The sequence below is a fragment of the Myotis nattereri genome, assembly GCF_964212035.1.
Source record: "Myotis nattereri genome assembly, chromosome: 14".
Classification (NCBI taxonomy): domain Eukaryota; kingdom Metazoa; phylum Chordata; class Mammalia; order Chiroptera; family Vespertilionidae; genus Myotis; species Myotis nattereri.
The window spans coordinates 58,651,655-58,668,859 of record NC_138089.1 but is presented as its reverse complement, the minus strand read 5'-3'; the positions used below and the strand labels follow the sequence as shown (position 1 = coordinate 58,668,859).

Below are 17,205 nucleotides of genomic sequence, written 5' to 3'. Positions count from 1 at the left end.
TGGCGGTCGGCGGTCGCCCCCTAGTGGGAGGACAGGAGCACTGCAGAAGGCCCTCAGAGGCAGGCCAGCCTTGGGGGTCCTTTTCCTCCCCCTGGTACGGAGCCTGCGCCCCGAGTGTAGAAGGTCAAGAGCAGGTGACAAAGCAGAGGGAGGTCCCAGACAGACAGAAGCACAGGCCTGAGGCCAGTGTGAGGAAACACGGAGCAGGGAGCAGAACACGAGGCTTCCTCCCCCGACGTGACCACCTGTTTCCCAGCCCAGAGAGCGGGAAGGCTGCCGGGCCTGCCAGCGCCAACGCCTGCCAACGCCAACGCCTGCCAACGCCAACGCCTGCCGGCCGCATGGTGCAGAGCGAGCCCCGGGAGCAGCGCCCAGGTCTGCACCCGCCCACTGCCACCTGGGGAGCAAGACAGAGGGGAGAGGACCCAAGACGCGGACGAGCCAGGACCGCTGTCTACGTCCTCATCGACCACGCACGGACCGTGAGGGCAGCCCTAACGCCTCCGCACGTGCCAGTCCCCCCAGCGGGACTGGAGGACAGGCGCGCTGAGATGCGAATGATTACAAAGCGGTTGTCTCCTGAGAGCTCCCTAAGGCCCTCCGTCCGCACAGCCCGCGCCCGGTCCTGACGGCAAGTGCGCTCGCCCAGCTGCAGACGAGGGAGTGGAGGCTCAGAGAGGGAACGCAGGGGTCCCGAGTCACACAGCGTCTGAGCGCTGGGCCCGCTATCTGAACGCTGTGTCACTGGCCTTGCTTTCCGTCACACACTCCAGGTCCACCTGCACATCAGACCTCGCTGCACGACACCCCGTAACCTCCGGGGGACCGTACGCTGTCCCCTCGACGGCAGCACAAAGACCGGGAATGCGCGTCGGGACTGATGGGCAAAACCGCCTCCAGAGCAAGGTCCAGCCGGCGTCATGATTCCTGCCCACGTCCTAAAGTCCACTCCTGACTCTGCAGAAGCGAGAACCCGTGGCCAGACAAGGGGGTCTGCGCAGATGGCGGCTTTAACTCCACAGAATAAGTGACACCGCCCACCCCGCACACGCGCTCCTTGGAAATTCTGAATGAGTGACAGGTCAAGGTCAACAGCAACAGGACGTTTGTTTGTAAAAGGCCGCCGTCTACAGGGGCCGTCACCTCTGCAGCCTAGGGGTCTTCCCAGAGCCATGGGAAACTCCCCGACTCACAGTGGAGACCCTCTGAGTAAGCACGCAAGGAGCATCATGACGGACAGTCTCGTGAACAATCAGGACGCAGGAGGCATGACTGCCCTCAAGGGAAGCACAGACAAGACCCTCCTCGGAGGCAGCCGGAGGCGTCCCTGTCCCCAGCCCCCAGCCCCCGGCGACCACAATGGCAGTTCCGTCAATGGGGTCAGGACACGCGGCCTCACCCTACCAGGCGAGGAGAGAGGTGCTGCTGGCCCATACTTACTGGGGGCTGAAACTCCAGGCATTCTTCCTCAAAGTCAGGGTCTACCTGATGGGAAAGAATCATCAGGAAATTAAAACACCCGCCGATTTCTCACGGGCTCGGTCCCACTCGTGGGAGACGCCAAGGCCTGCGGGCGTCACTCAGCAGCTGAGGACGCATCCCTTCCCTCTGTTCACGAAACCAGCATGCCACAACGACACACGTCACAGGAGCACGCCACGTCACAGGAGCACGCCACGCCACAGGTGCAGGACACGCCACAGGTGCAGGACACGCACGGACAACCTCCCGCCACCGACGGCCGGCACTCGGGCACGGACAGCAGAGCACGAACTCGCTAGCAGAACAGCTGTGAGAAGCCCGAGACACCGGCAGACCAGCTGGTCCGGTCACAGACCAGCCTGCTCGCTGTACTGAGAAATAAGACGTCTGCGGCCCCAGGAGGCACACGCGCCTCAGAACGTGGTGAGCGCCGCTGCTCAGGGCCAAGCTGGGGAACCGCCCGAGGCTCCGTGTGAATTTAGTCTGGTCCTCAGCGCTCACATATTTCAAAGCCACCAGTTCGTATGCGTGTCGGGCTTCCAGGGGGCCGGGCGCATGAGATTTGGGCTTCCCCTGTCAGCTGTGGGCCAGGCTCCCCGAGAATCTCTGAGCAGCCCCTCCGCTGGCCCCAGGCAGCGAGGTGTCGTCTGATGTACGCCTGGGCCCTGATGCGAACATGCATCCTACAGGTTGCGGCAGATCAGAGTGAAACTCGACATCTGTCACCCGGGAGGGTGGCAGGCTCCTTAACTTGGCACAGAAATTAAGAGGTAAACCCTTGCCCTTGGACGTTGAGTCTTGCCTTTCTTCCAACACCCTTCCCAGCCATGTCTCCAATGTTGGCTCCTCGCGAGCAGAAGATGAGGCCCTGCCTACGCCAGGAATGCTCTGAGAACCAGGTGCTCACGGAGCTAACCGTGCCTCATGCTGCCGGCTCCCCGTGCCGTGCGTCAGGACAGTGTGCCCGGTCATTCCCGTCAGGAGCGGGCAGAAGGGGGAGATGTGGGGAGAGCGGTGTGAATGAGCAAAACGGAACAACAGTCCTACACCCAAACTAGCGTTTTTGTTTTTTTGTGTGTGTTTTTTAATCTACTCTCGTAGCAGCTGTCAAATATTCAGCACAGCATTATCCCTGCAGTCACCACGCTGTCCGTCACATCCCCAGGACGGCACTGCCTTCTGGCTAACGTTCTCCCCACATCTTGGTGGAAATCGGTGTGAAGTCCTAGGCGTGTAACCACCGTTCGTTACCTTTTCTTGTATGTACGCAGGGAAAGGAGGCAAAGGAGACAGAAGCCGGACGAGGAGCGAGGTGTCTGGACGACCTAAGCCCTTGGCGGCTCAGTGCCCGGGTGAGGGCGGACGGGGGCAGCGTCCGCCTGGAAGGAGGAAACCCCGCTGCCACTCACCTCTGCTGCCAAGTAGTGCCCGGTGGCCAGGTGCTTGAACCGGAAGAGGCTGTTCCAGTACCCGGCGCCTCCCCGACACGGGTCATGCTGGACCACCTGGGAGAGGGGGAGGTGGTCAGGGTGCGAGAGGTGTCAGCCACGCCGGGACATCGCACACAAATCACAGTCCAGCCGAGACATGAACCAGCGGACACACCCAGACACACGGAAACGCTAGCGGCACATCTCCCAGGACTCCGGGCCAGGGAGCGGCTGCAGCGAAGAGATCAGTGGTTTTGAGGGTTTGCTTCATCATCATGAAGGATAAGCTAAGATGCTGAAACTCACCCACAGGGGGCTCGGGAAATGTAAGGGGATTTTGTGAGGGCAGGGAAAGCAGTCCATCCACGGAACCGCGTGCTGAAACTCCATACCACCCGGGCCTGCGCTCAGAGCCGGGCCAGCTGGCCTTAAAATTGAAAAGAACTTCAACCCTGGCCCGTGTTGCTCAGTGACTGGAGCATCCGCCCGCTCACCGAAGGGTCTCGGGTTGCAGGTTCGATCCCAGGCCCTGGTTTGGGCGCCTTCGGGAGGCAACCAATCAATGCCCCTCTCTCTCTCTCTCTCTCTCTCTCTCTCTCTTTCTCTCTCCTCCCTACCCCCTCCTTTCCACTCTCTCTAAGAATCAATGGGAAAATAGCCTCTGGTGAGGATTAAAAAGAAATAATAAAAACATAAGTAAACAGAACTTCAGCTTCTGGTCACGGGCAGTCGGCGCCATAACCAATAAGATGCTGCACAAAACCTCTGGCCTCGCGGCGGACTAGAAACCAGGAGGAAAGGCGGGAGTGGACGGCGCCCCCTGCTGGACACGGGCTGCAGAGCTGTGCCTCCGAGGAAGGGAAGGTCTCCGCATGTCCGCTCCCTCCGGAGGGGCCTCTGGGATGGAGACCCAGGCAGGGCGCGGGCCCACTGAGTGGAGGAGGTAGATTAGAATTAGGGAGACGGAGGCGGCTGGGATTCGGGGGGGTGGGGGGAGGGGGCAGGATACAGAGCCACCAGGACAAAAAGCTCCAGAAATCTCCGAAGCCTCCTTGAGTCGTTGGCTGGATGCCAAGCTGCGTCTGTGTAAGGCGAGGCCCCACAAGCCAAGGACGACAGGGGAATCCGAGCCCCTGGCGCTGGGAGCTGCTCGGATGCCGCGAGGCCAGAGGAGCGACTGAGTCCCACGCTGGGCGCTCAGTGCAGACGGCACAGGGCCCACCTTCGCGTGCCCGACCTGACCCTAAGCAGAGGCTGGACACGCCTGGCCTCCCACAAAAAGCTCTAGGACGAGCTGGACCAGCCCCACGTCCGCCCGCCCCCCTTACCTCCACCTCCCACAGGGCCTTGGAGCTGGTGGCCGACGTGGCCGACTGCCGGCCGGTCGTCCGCAGGAAGACGTGCTGCTGCTTCCGGTGCTCGTCGCAGGTGAGGAACTTTTCCTGCTCCGCGTGGAACAGCCGCACCACGTCGCCCTGCAGGTGTACGCACACGGGGCGGGGGGAGGGGGGGGCATGACCTTCAGAACAGCTGCGCCCAGGCAGCCCGGCCACCCAGCCTCATCTCCCCCGCCCCCCCCGGCGTGTCCTCACACTCCCCCCGTGTGTCCTCACTCCCCCCGTGTGTCCTCACACTCCCCCCACCCCGTGTGCCCTCACGCTCATACCCCCTTGAGTATGTCCTCCTTGTTGTCGCTCCACTTCATGAACAGCACGACCTTCCAGCTGGTGTTGCAGTTGACGGAATTGACCTGGAGGAGAAGCAGTTCCCTGCTCACACCCCTCCCAGCCCCAGACCCCGAGGGCCGACACCCTAAGGTCACAGGCCGTGCGGTAGAAGCGTCAGGCAGTCAAGGGCCCGCGTGAACCAATCACGGTGTCCGCTCCACGGGACCGCGGGCGCCAGGCTCCTGCTCCCCTGGAACCACAGCCCCTCCTTTCTCCAGGCCTCTTCTGCCGCCAGGGAGGAAAGGCCCGGAAAACGCGCTCACAAAGGGACGGACTGCACGGTAAGACAGCGTCCGTGTCTGCACTGAAATGCCAGCGACACACAAGCGTCTGCGGGCACAGGGACACCCGTGAGAACCTCCAGGCCCCAGCCGTGCCCTCCACACAGGAGCGCCCATCGCGCCCATTCCAGAGACAGGAACACTGATGCCCGGGAGTCTGGGTGACGGACCCGCAGCCACAGAGCTGGGGGCAGACTTGGGATTCGAACCCTCATCTATCTGACTCGAGAGCTGTGTCCTCAACCAGTAGACAGCTATTTATGTCACCGCTGTCCCTGTCCTGGGCCCCGTGACTGCCCGCTTAGAGGGGAAGGAGATGCACAGCCAGAAGCAAGCACCGCCCCGCGGGGCTGCTGGGGGCACGGCGTGTCCCTCTGAGAAACTAGCAAAGGGCGCTCTCTTAAGAAGACAAACCAGAAAACGGCGCCCCTTCGGCCAGCACATTCAGTCAGGGGGTCCCGTCTGCGGCTTAACCCACGCGGAACCGGACCCAGTGACATAGGCTCCGTTCACTGTGCCCAGGGGTGACGATCAGCCCCACCCCCACCCACTGCGCAGCCCGGCACAGCCTCCGGGCGGCCCTGACCGGGGCCTCGGTTCCACACGTGCCCCACGTCACTGCTGTCAGCACAGACACGCCGTGGCCCCGGGCCCGCTCCCGCAGGACGCCCCCCGCAGGCCGCACTGCGGTTTCCCTCCTCACCTCGTTGCAGCCGGGGTTATCCACCAGCTGGTGGCTGCTGGCGTGCAGGGGCTGGCCCGCGTTGACGGGGTTCAGCACAACCTTGTCGCCTATGACCACCTGGAAAGGAAGCAGGGGGACAGCTTTTCACAAAACCGTGGGGGGTGCCGGGGGAGGGCGGGGCGTCCTCAGCCCGCCCCGGAGGTGGCACGTCCCGGCGGGCACAGCGGCACAGCCGAGCCCTGCGCAGGGCAGGCCAGGCTCTGAGCTCCACAGCCCCTGCCCGGTCCCCGAGCAACGGCGAGACGCCCCCCCCGAGCGCCCACACCCCTTTCCCGCGGCAGCAGATACTCGTGTCGGCGCACCGCGTTCGAGGGGGACAGCAGCGGAAGGCGGTCTGGCTCTGAGAGAACAGAGCCGTCGTCTGCATCGAGAGCCGTGACGCTCGTGCTCTTCTGAGGACGAGCCACACAGAGAGGCACGTTTCCCGTGAAGACCCGGGCGTGCACTTATGTGCGTATTGCGTGTGTGTCCATGTGCACGGAGGTCCACACAGACACCCACACTTCCCTGGGACAGGAGGTGCCCCCACCTCAGTGCGTATCCCCGTCACAGTGACACAGCCCGCCCTTTCCATCTATTCCACTTTCTAAAACCACAGCCACTAAACCAGCGATGGCGAGCCTCTTCAGCTCGGCGGGCCAGCATTTTGAAAAACCCTAACTTCACTCTGGTGCCGTGTCACATAGAGAAATTTTTTGATCTTTGCAACCACAGTAAAACAAAGACTTGTGTTTTTGATATTTATTTTATATATTTAAATGCCATTTAACAAAGAAAAATCAACCAAAAAAATGAGTTCGCGTGTCATAGGTTCGCCATCACGGCACTAAATGGGCTCATGGCCCAGGAATAAGCACAGCGGTTCCCGCCCTCCGGCCTTCCCCACGGAGGCGCCGCTCAGCAGGCGGGCCTGAGGACAGGGAGGCCACGGCCGCGCCGAGAATGAATTCAGAGCCAAGCGCCTGATTTCATGACCGGAGGGGGAAGGTGCTTGGACATGATGGTTTCTTAGGGTGTAAAGCTCATCTGTTTTCATCTGCTACACTGGGAGCATCACAACCACATTTCCAAACCAAGTGAAGACCCCCAAAAGCCACCACTCCGGTGGAACCGCAGCTCTGAGGGGCTTGTTCTGTTCCGAGCTGAGGGTCAGTGTTTGTTGCAGCAACTGGGAGGGGCTGGCTGGTGTGAAGGCATCTGCCACACTGTATATAACACACACACACACACACACACACACACACTCAAACATATACACTACCACATATTCAACTGCCCACAACTTGTAAGCATAAATGGCAATACTGAAAAATGGCCAAGTCCAGTTTTAGGCTAAGGCCAGCTGAGCATTTCGACAAGAATGGGACGCACACTCACACTGTCCCCAATAGACCGCAGTCCCGGGCTGGGACACACACTCACACTGTCCCCGATGGACCGCAGCCCCGAGCTGGGACACACACTCACACTGTCCCCGATGGATGGACCGCAGCCCCGGGCTGGGACACACACTCACACTGTCCCCGATGGATGGACCGCAGCCCTGGGCTGGGACACACACTCACACTGTCCCCGATGGATGGACCGCAGTCCCGGGCTGGGACACACACTTACACTGTCCCCGATGGATGGACCGCAGCCCTGGGCTGGGACACACACTTACACTGTCCCCGATGGATGGACCGCAGTCCTAGGCTGGGACACACACTCACACGGTCCCCGATGGACTGCAGCCCCGGACTGGGACACACACTCACACTGTCCCCGATGGATGGACCGCAGCCCCGGACTGGGACACACACTCACACTGTCCCCGATGGATGGACCGCAGCCCCGGGCTGGGACACACACTCACACTGTCCCCGATGGATGGACCGCAGTCCTAGGCTGGGACACACACTCACACGGTCCCCGATGGACCGCAGCCCCGGACTGGGACACACACTCACACTGTCCCCGATGGATGGACTGCAGTCCCGAGCTGGGACACACACTCACACTGTCCCCGATGGATGGACCGCAGTCCCGGGCTGGGACACACACTCACACTGTCCCCGATGGATGGACCGCAGCCCCGGGCTGGGACACACACTCACACTGTCCCCGATGGATGATGGACCGCAGCCCCGGGCTGGGACGCACACTCACACTGTCCCCGATGGATGGACCGCAGTCCCGGGCTGGGACACACACTCACACTGTCCCCGATGGATGGACCGCAGTCCCGGGCTGGGACACACACTCACACTGTCCCCGATGGATGGCCCGCAGCCCCGGGCTGGGACACACACTCACACTGTCCCCGATGGATGGACCGCAGCCCCGGGCTGGGACACACACTCACACTGTCCCCCATGGATGGACCGCAGCCCCGGGCTGGGACACACACTCACACTGTCCCCGATGGACCGCAGCTTGTAGAAGGGCTGGATGTAGAACCAGGAGCCCTCGTTCCCCGCCTCGTCCAGCGTCACGCGCATGGCGTTCTTCTCCAGCAGGGCCGGCAGCCTCTTGTTCACAGTCAGGTACTTGTTACTTTTCAGATGCAGGAGCTGAAACCCGCCGGGAAGAAGGTGGGTGTTGGCGAGCCTCTGGTTCTGCCGCTCCTCCCAGCACATACAATGTGGCTCACACACCCTCCCCCCGGCTCACTGTGAGGTCGGGAGCCGCAGAAGTGCCCGCGGCGGGAACGCTTAGGGCCGTGGTCAGCAAACTGCGGCTCGTGAGCCACATGCGGCTCTTTGGCCCCTTGAGTGTGGCTCTTCCTAAGCCTTAGGAGGACCCTAACTAAGTTAATAACAATGTACCTACCTATATAGTTTAAGTTTGAAAAATTTGGCTCTCAAAAGAAATTTCAATCATTGTACTGTTGATATTTGGCTCTGCTGACTCATGAGTTTGCCGACCACTGGCTTAGGGGAAGCAGCAAGAGCAAAGGAGCACAAGTCGAGCCAGAGACATACTGCGCTGCCCCAGCAGCGCCTGGGGCAAGGCTGGAGGTGCTCAGGCAGAGGGCACCGCCTGCGGCCCACAGCCTGCCGGGGCAGGACCCCCTGCAACGCCAAGTCCAGCCCCGGGGCGTCTAGGCCTGCGCAGGCACCGCTGTGCCCACCAGCCCGGGGAGGGCAGCGGACCCACCTGGATCACGTTGCCGTACTGGATGACGGTCCCCAGCAGCTTCCTGTTCTCCGTCTCGTTCTGCTTCTTCTCCAGGTCGGCCGCGTGCTGTGGGGGAGAAGACGATGGGTCACAGAGGCGGCCCGGGCCGTTTCTCCGCCGGGACACAGGGCCGGCGTCCGGTCCGCCCGAGAACCACAGACACGGGCAAATCCCCAGCTCCCCTGCGGCTGAGCCGCGGGCAGGGTCCGGGAACCCGCTCAGCTGCGGGCAAGGCCAGGGAACCCGCTCAGCCACCGCCAAGGCCCAGGCACCCACTCAGCTGCGGGCAAGGCCAGGGAACCTGCTCTGCCGTTGCTCCCTTGGCCTTTGTGGCTTTTCAAAAGTGCATCTTTCTCTTTAAGGGGTTCATGGGCCTGTCAGCTTAGGCTCAGCTCAGGTCACAGGCTGACGTATTTTTATTTTCTTGAGCTTATGTACCTTTAAAGGAAGTAGAGGAGGGGGACAAGGGAACTTGCAAAACCCTTTTCGGGTCTGACAAGATCCTCTTTGAAAGCTCTGGGCTGAAATAAACCTGCATCTAAATGCTGGCTCTGGTTCTGTGACCTGGACTGCGTTACTGAGCAGGTGGGAGCCTCCGTTTCCCCTTTTGTAAAATGAGGGTAAAACAGAAGCTACCCCACAGGAGTCAGCACCTCCCTGCAGCGTTCGTGAGCGCTAGTTCTTATCGCTGGGCACCGATGACCATGTACTTCGTCTTCACGGCACTCCCTCGAGGGGACGATCCGTGTCCCGGTTTTAAAAAAGAAGGCACAGACTGGAGAGATGAAAGCATGTGGCCGACGTGGCACAGGCAGCTGGATGATGGGTATTAAAAGGGATTTGTTCTACTATTTTCTCTACTTTTGTGTCTATTTGAAATTTTGCTTAAGAAGCTCCTTTTTTAAAGTCACACGTCTATTAAGCGGCAGAAATAATCCCCAAGGCACATTTGGGTTAATCCAGATTTATCCCACCACACGCGAGACGGGGAGAGAGATGACCAGCACGAATTCCGCAGGTTAGGGAAATCGGTAAAGTTGAGCGGAGCTTCCAGAACAGTCTCCCAGGGCCACCAACCTGAACAGCCATCTTTCCTGCCTTTACCTGTTCGATGCTCCGTCCTGCTAGCATTTCAGAACCGGGACCTGGGTCCCTAGGTCCCTCCCAGGCACCGAGGGACCGCCATTCCGATCCGTCTCCCAAACCGAAACGGGTAAAACCACAGAGATGGGATTCGGCAGCTGATCCGACGGAGGGGAACCCTGGCGCCCACTCCTGCACTTCGGGGAGGTCCTGGCGGCTCCTCCTCAGGGTCCCCTGTCCTCAGAGTGAGATGCACCAGGTGCGTTTCCAGGCCCCTCCACGCTGGCTCCTGGCGCCCCACAGGCCACCTCTCACCTCGGCCGGGTCCCGTGACCTCCCCAGGCCTCCCCCGGTGTTCTCCTCCACGAAATGGGGCGCTGCAGCCGCTCAGGGCTGTCTGAAGGTTCGAGAAAAAGCACTGCAGACACACAGTCGGCGTTCAACACACGTCAGCCCTTTACTACACCCGCGTCCCTAACGCTCAGAGCTGCTCAACGAGGGGACTCAGGAGGGGGACGGAGTGGCTGGTGAGGAGCCTTTCAGCCGCTTCCGACTCAGCACCTGCCCCGCCTGCACCCGATGCAGGTGTTTGTGGGGAGGCAGGTTCTTTGAGGAGGATCAGCTGCTGGAAGCATCCGACCCACTGAGAACCGCCCGCAGGAGGCGAGGGCCTGCGGGGAGTAGATCCGGGCTCACCACGCATGCACGCCGGCTGGTCAGAGGCCTCCCTCTGTCTCGGGGATGAGCAGCCAGCCTGCTGTTCCCGTTACAGGACAGACCCCCGGGGCCCGAGGCTCATCCAGGAATGGCCCAGTGTGGACACAGCACTCCCTGGTGCTCAAAGTGCCCTCCGCACAGTCAGGTGGCTCTCAAGACAGAAGCCGGGACTGAATCCACTGGGAGGAGAGCTTAGACTTTGTAGAAAGTCATTGGTTTCTCTACTAAGCAGCTCTCAGCTCATAGAAACGGGAAATTCAAGGGGAAAAGCCAAAGGGGAAAAAACAAACAGATTCGGTAAAATGAAAGTATGTGCAGCCCTGCTGGCATGGCTCCGTGGTTGAGCTCAGACCTAGGAACCAGGAGGTCAGGGTTCGATTCAGGGCATAGGCCCAGGTTGCAGGCTCAACCCCCAGTAGGGGGTGTGCAGGAGGCAGCCGATTAATGATTCTTTTTCATCACTGAAGTCTCTCTCTCTCCCTCTCCTTTCCTCTCTGAAACCAATAAAAATATATATTTTTTAAAATGTCCAACAAATGATATCGTCTTTCTCTGCTGCAAACATCACCCTGAAAGGACTTGCCTCTAGAGAACTGTAAGGTGCTGTTTCATGGGCGTAAATGGGAGAAGGGCCCTACGAGGGGAGATTCTCACGGATTCCGCTGGCTCTCAGGAATTGCCAGTGGCCTGTTCAAGAACCACGAATCTAAAATGTGAAGTTCCCACCCACGTTTAGATGACGTATTAAAGTGCCAACTCAACAGTCCTTGGCACGGCTGAAACAAATGTCAGTGAGTCCTCAAGCTGCCATACTTTCTGTGTTAAAGACGAATTAAGCACAGCAACAACGTCTGAGGGTGTCTGTGCAAAGACAAACCAGAGGTGAAATAGACCAGATAGCACAGCAAATGGGAGGGCGAATAGCTACAAGTTCTCTTCAAATAGCAGCTGTCACAGCGGAAACTGCCGAAAGGTTTACCGATGCCCAAGCCTCCAGACAGCCACCGCTGCCTGAACTCACAGACATTCTAAGAACTCACTTTGCCTACCAGCTCTGTTTCAGGAGAAAACTCCCAAATTCATTTTGCCTTTACACAAATACGGTATGTGTTCATCTGAGCTCACACATCAGTGCTTAGAAAACTCCCTCCACAAAACCAAATTCACGTCTTCTCCCCACCAACCCTCCCGCCCCCCCGCCCCCGTTTTAGGAGGCCCAATGGGCAAACAGCGCTGTCAAACTGGGCTTTCAGACAAAATCATCCACCGGACTATTAGGTCCAACAGGTGAGGCAAAAGGTAGATCCAAAGGAAGTATGGTACGAACCATACCTGGGCCCACAGATCGAGGCTGCTGCCCCCACCCCCGTGGAAAGGACCGGATCTGGCTCGGCGAATCCCACGCGAGGTTTCTAAGGAGGGGCCACACCCGGTACTCTCTCTCGGAAGGATAACTGGCCGCGTCCATCACCAAGTGTTTCAATGGGCCCAACTTGGACGGAGCCATTCCATTCCCAGGAGTTTCTCCTAAGATGACTGGGCAGGTGCCCGAGGCCATAACATCCTTTTTTTATTTTATTTTCCTGAATGGCCCAAACTATCAGGATCCCGAGTTCTGCCCTCCAGCCTGGGGCTTGGCTAATTAATATCACAGGCATGTTGCCTGGCTGGCGTGGCTCAGTGGTTGAGCGTCAACCTATGAACCAGAGGTCATGGTTCAATTCTCAGTCAGGGCACAGGCCTGGGTTTCGGGGCCAATCCCCAGTAGGGGGCGTGCAGGAGGCAGCCAAGCTTGTTTCTCTCTCATCTATGTTTCTATCTCTCTCCCCCTCTCCCTTCCTCTCTCTCTCAAATCAATAAAAACGTTTAATCACACACAGGTGGGTGTGTTGATCTTGCCCCTCCTCCGACGGGCTGAGGGCTGTTTTGAGTTTCTGAGAAAGACACTGCACTCTACACTGCGGTCTCACCACCATCAAGTCACCACGGACATCACCGCGTTCCCTGAGCAACGTCAAGGTCAACTCCGTCAGTCACCTGTTGTTCTACTTCAGAAGCAGGGGAGCCGGTATTCGGTGACTCCAGAAAGGTCTCTGTGCCGGGACCTTCTTCAAGGTCACCGGCCCTGGGCTGTGTAACATGACACTGAGCTCGGAGAGGGACGTCCTGGCCACTAGAGGTCATTCTCCTTCGACGCTGTTGGCAGCCCCATGCCCCAGTGGGAAGGAAGTCAAGGGGTCTAGACAGCGAAGTCCTTAAATGGCGTTCATTTAAAACAATCTGACCCCTGACTGGGGTCCTGCACAGCCGTTGACCAAAATAAACACGAAAGCCCCCTGGAGACCGGCCTTCCGCCCAACGGCAAGCGGCTGCCGCAAACACCACACTGGAGGGGCCGCACAGAGGCAGACGCCAGAGGAGAGTCCCAGTGAGCAGGAAAGCAGGGATCCCATGGCGAAGTCGCATCAGTAACCCTGAGTCCGTTTCCTCCTAAACCTCTTCTAACGCACAAACGCGTAGAGAAGAAAGCTGGCTTTTTTTTTGAAATAAGGAGTTCAGTGTTCCTGGTCACCTCTGGGATTGCATTCTCGCGGCCATGCAGGTTTTCCCAGGTCACTCGAGGGAGGGAGCCTGGGAGGAGCGGCCGACGATGAGATGTCACAGGTCACGGCACACGCACACGGCGGGAAGCAGCCGCCCGAGCCGCGCTGTGCGTGTGCGCTGTGCGCCGTGCTGGGGAGTGTGTCTGAACTCCCAGTGGGTGCGTCGCCAGCACTTGTAAAGGATGGAGACGGACGTAAGCAGGGCGCGGCGGTGCAGGAGGCCCGCAGGCAGCCCCGAGCGGGAGGCGGGAGAGTCCGCGCAGGTAAGACCTGAACTGAGCCTCGAAGGTGAAGGCGGCTCCGGCCTCAGCCCAGGAAGAGCCCAAAGCACATTCCAGGCAGGACAGATGAAGCGCAAAGACTGGGGGATGCTGGGCCTGTGGTGCTCAGAGCCCGAAACGGAGCGCATGCAGAGCGCATGCGGCTGGGCAGTGAGTCCCCGGGCACAGGGAGTCCCGGGCACAGGGAGTTACAGACACAGGGAGGCCCCGGGCACAGGGAGTCCCGGGCACAGGGAGTTACAGACACAGGGAGGCCCCGGGCACAGGGAGTCCCGGGCACAGGGAGTTACAGACACAGGGAGTTACAGACACAGGGAGTTACAGACACAGGGAGGCCCTGGGCACAGGGAGTTACAGGCACAGGGAGTCCCAGACACAGGGAGTTACAGGCACAGGGAGGCCCCGGGCACAGGGAGTCCCGGGCACAGGGAGTTACAGACACAGGGAGGCCCCGGGCACAGGGAGTCCCGGGCACAGGGAGTTACAGACACAGGGAGTTACAGACACAGGGAGGCCCTGGGCACAGGGAGTTACAGGCACAGGGAGTCCCAGACACAGGGAGTTACAGACACAGGGAGACCCGGGCACAGGGAGTTACAGACACAGGGAGGCCCCGGGCACAGGGAGTTACAGACACAGGGAGGCCCCGGGCACAGAGAGTCCCGGGCACAGGGAGTTACAGACACAGGGAGTTACAGACACAGGGAGGCCCCGGGCACAGGGAGTCCCGGGCACAGGGAGTTACAGACACAGGGAGTTACAGACACAGGGAGGCCCTGGGCACAGGGAGTTACAGGCACAGGGAGTCCCAGACACAGGGAGTTACAGACACAGGGAGACCCGGGCACAGGGAGTTACAGACACAGGGAGGCCCCGGGCACAGGGAGTCCCGGGCACAGGGAGTTACAGACACAGGGAGGCCCCGGGCACAGGGAGACCCGGGCACAGGGAGTTACAGACACAGGGAGGCCCCGGGCACAGGGAGTCCCGGGCACAGGGAGTTACAGACACAGGGAGGCCCCGGGCACAGGGAGTCCCGGGCACAGGGAGTTACAGACACAGGGAGGCCCCGGGCACAGGGAGTCCCGGGCACAGGGAGTTACAGACACAGGGAGGCCCCGGGCACAGGGAGTCCCGGGCACAGGGAGTTACAGACACAGGGAGTTACAGACACAGGGAGGCCCCAGGCACAGGGAGTCCCGGGCACAGGGAGTTACAGGCACAGGGAGGCCCCAGGCACAGGGGGACCCCGGCACAGGGAGACCCTGGCACAGGGAGACCCGGGCACAGGGAGACCCGGGCACAGGGAGGGCCCGGCACAGGGAGTCCCTCAGAGGCCTTGAGGGAACGGCAGGGACCCACAGGCGCGATGCCAAGACTGCAGTGAGGTGCAGTGGGGCGACTGCGTGGCCCACCCTGATGGCTCCCTGAGGGGCGGCCTGGTGTCCTCGCCACGCCTAGAACACTGGATGCTGGCGACCAGGACCCAGCTGTCCTCAGGGTCAGCCCCTACCCCTTCACCAAGGAGCACGGGCCGCCCGAGCAGCGGCACACGGCCCCGCCCGCCCCGCCCGCCCGCCCGGCCGCCCGCCCGCCCGCCGCCGCCGGTACCTACGTGCAGCTTGTTGAGCAGCACGGCGTCGGTGGTGCTGTTGGCGCCGGGCTTGGCCGCCTTCCAGAACTGCTTCTGCGCGGAGTAGCGGTTCATGGGGCAGAGCCGGAACAGGCAGTCTAGGAGGGGACAGACAACGAAGCGGTCACTGAGGGAGGCGCGCCCCAGCCCAGGGGAGCCACCCCGTGAGGCCCGGAAGGCGGTTCAACCGCGCGTGAGTGTCAGCGACGGGCACGGGCCTGAGCTCTCCCCTCTGACCTTCAGGCCTCAGCCCCTCCGCGTGAGGTTCCAGGGAGGGCACTGAGGCTGGCGGGGGGCAGAGCTGGGGCTCAGGGTCAAATCCAGCTCTCACCGCGGCCCCCCAGCTTCTGCTGGGCAAGTGCGAGGGCGCATAACCCCGCTGCACATGTCATCATGTGTGTCAGCACACGGGCATCTCCACCGCAAGCCCCCCCCCCTCCACCCGACCACGTGTGAAAATACGAGAGAAGCTGGCGCGGAGGGACCCGCTGGCGCGGAGGCCTCTTACGGGGTGTGTACGAGATGATTCTCGGGGAGCAGAGAGAAACTATCTGCGCTTGATCTGGGACCGTCATGTCCTCTCACCGTGGCGCCCTCCCGCTGGGATCCCCGGGCACCTGTGGCCCTGCACACGGCCCTACAGAGAAGCAACGCTAGCACAGCGGACTGGTGGCTGCAGAGCCACCCGCATGTCAGAAACAATAAACAAAACACTGGGAATATTGTCTCTAGTGACGAACCCGACCTAAAGCACTGCGTGCCGAGGCACTAATGAGAACGTGGCAATCGCCATCACAGGACACGACGCCGCTGTCCAATCTAAGCGTTTCCATCAACGTCCCCTTTCCTGCTTGTCGTTATAATGCATGTACTGTATTCTTAAACTGGAGGCCCAATGCACGAAATTCATGCAAGAGCAGGCCTTTGCAGCTGCTGCGGCTGCCTGGATCCCGCGGCTGCAGCCCCAGCTTCGTCTGGAAGGTTGTCCGGAAGGTCGTCTGGCCTAATTAGCATATTATGCTTTTATTATTACTGATAACGCTACCTATCCAGCAATGTGTATACAGCTTTCAAATATAAACACACATAGTTTACGAGTATATTTGTCAATTTTAATAGAGGCATAAGCCCATATAAAGACGGGTTAGAAATAACTGCTCTAAAAAAACCAATATTAAAATGGACACTCCTGAAAAGTTGACATGTTGACAAACTGGCTTTTCAAATGGTGCGTACCTGTAGAGTAAAATGAATGAATTTGGAAGGAACACCCAGACTGTGAAGAAATTGTCCCTTGAAAATAGGTCGGCACAAGCGTCAAGAACGTGTCTTCTCCTCCACGGACATTCCTACTGTTCACTCACACAGCTCCCTCTGAGGACCTAACAGGCAAGCACCTGGCTCGCCCCTCAGCCAGACAGCGAACTCGGGTAACAAGCTCGTCTGCCGTCGGGCGCACGAACCCCAGGCTTTCCTCCCAACCCGCTCGCCCCTTCTTCCAGCCGGGAGCGCGTTTCTACCAAGCTCAGTGCTGCACACATACCGGCCACTGTTCAGGAAAGAAAATGTTTGATTATAGAACTAAAAGGCACTTCCCCGCCTCCTTTCTATAATCTCCTTCTTCACTAAATATTTCTACCTGATGACCAGCAGCCACACGCCCACGGGCCTTTGTCGAGACCCCGTCTCCTGCAAGTAGTTATCTGAGCCCACGGGAGACAGTCTCTTCAACCTGTTTAACACGGGCTGCTCTCCCACCTCGGATGGAAGCCACAGGTCACGGTCACTTACTGTATCATGGCCACTGAGTGCTGACATTCCCACCAGTTTGATGTCTGTGAACTCCCCACCGCCCTGCGAACATCACACGCAACCATGAGAAGACGGGCCACCCCGGTCAGGTGTCCTGCCTTCGACGCAGGACAGAGGGTGGCACCTGGGCTGGGCAAGGGGGACTTCCTTGATAATCACATGACTTAAAAAAGCATTCAAAACATTTACGTCACCAGGGCCCTGGCGGGTAGCTCAGCTGGTTAGAGCATCGCCCCAATACTCCAGGGTTAT

At 59.9% G+C, this 17,205-nt stretch overlaps 1 protein-coding gene across 1 annotated transcript in view; it reads right to left on the bottom strand.

Annotated features, from left to right (window-relative positions):
* ITPR1 (inositol 1,4,5-trisphosphate receptor type 1) overlaps window positions 1–17,205 on the bottom strand; it is a 168,963-nt gene that overhangs the window by 90,685 nt on the left and 61,073 nt on the right. The window contains exons 5-12 of the mRNA XM_081106286.1: window positions 15,124–15,239; window positions 8,804–8,890; window positions 8,059–8,217; window positions 5,624–5,722; window positions 4,579–4,662; window positions 4,241–4,387; window positions 2,892–2,987; window positions 1,441–1,485 (exon numbers count right to left, since the gene is read on the bottom strand). Coding sequence (XP_080962412.1) covers window positions 1,441–1,485; window positions 2,892–2,987; window positions 4,241–4,387; window positions 4,579–4,662; window positions 5,624–5,722; window positions 8,059–8,217; window positions 8,804–8,890; window positions 15,124–15,239 — 833 coding nt within the window. The remainder of the gene's footprint in view (window positions 1–1,440; window positions 1,486–2,891; window positions 2,988–4,240; window positions 4,388–4,578; window positions 4,663–5,623; window positions 5,723–8,058; window positions 8,218–8,803; window positions 8,891–15,123; window positions 15,240–17,205) is intronic.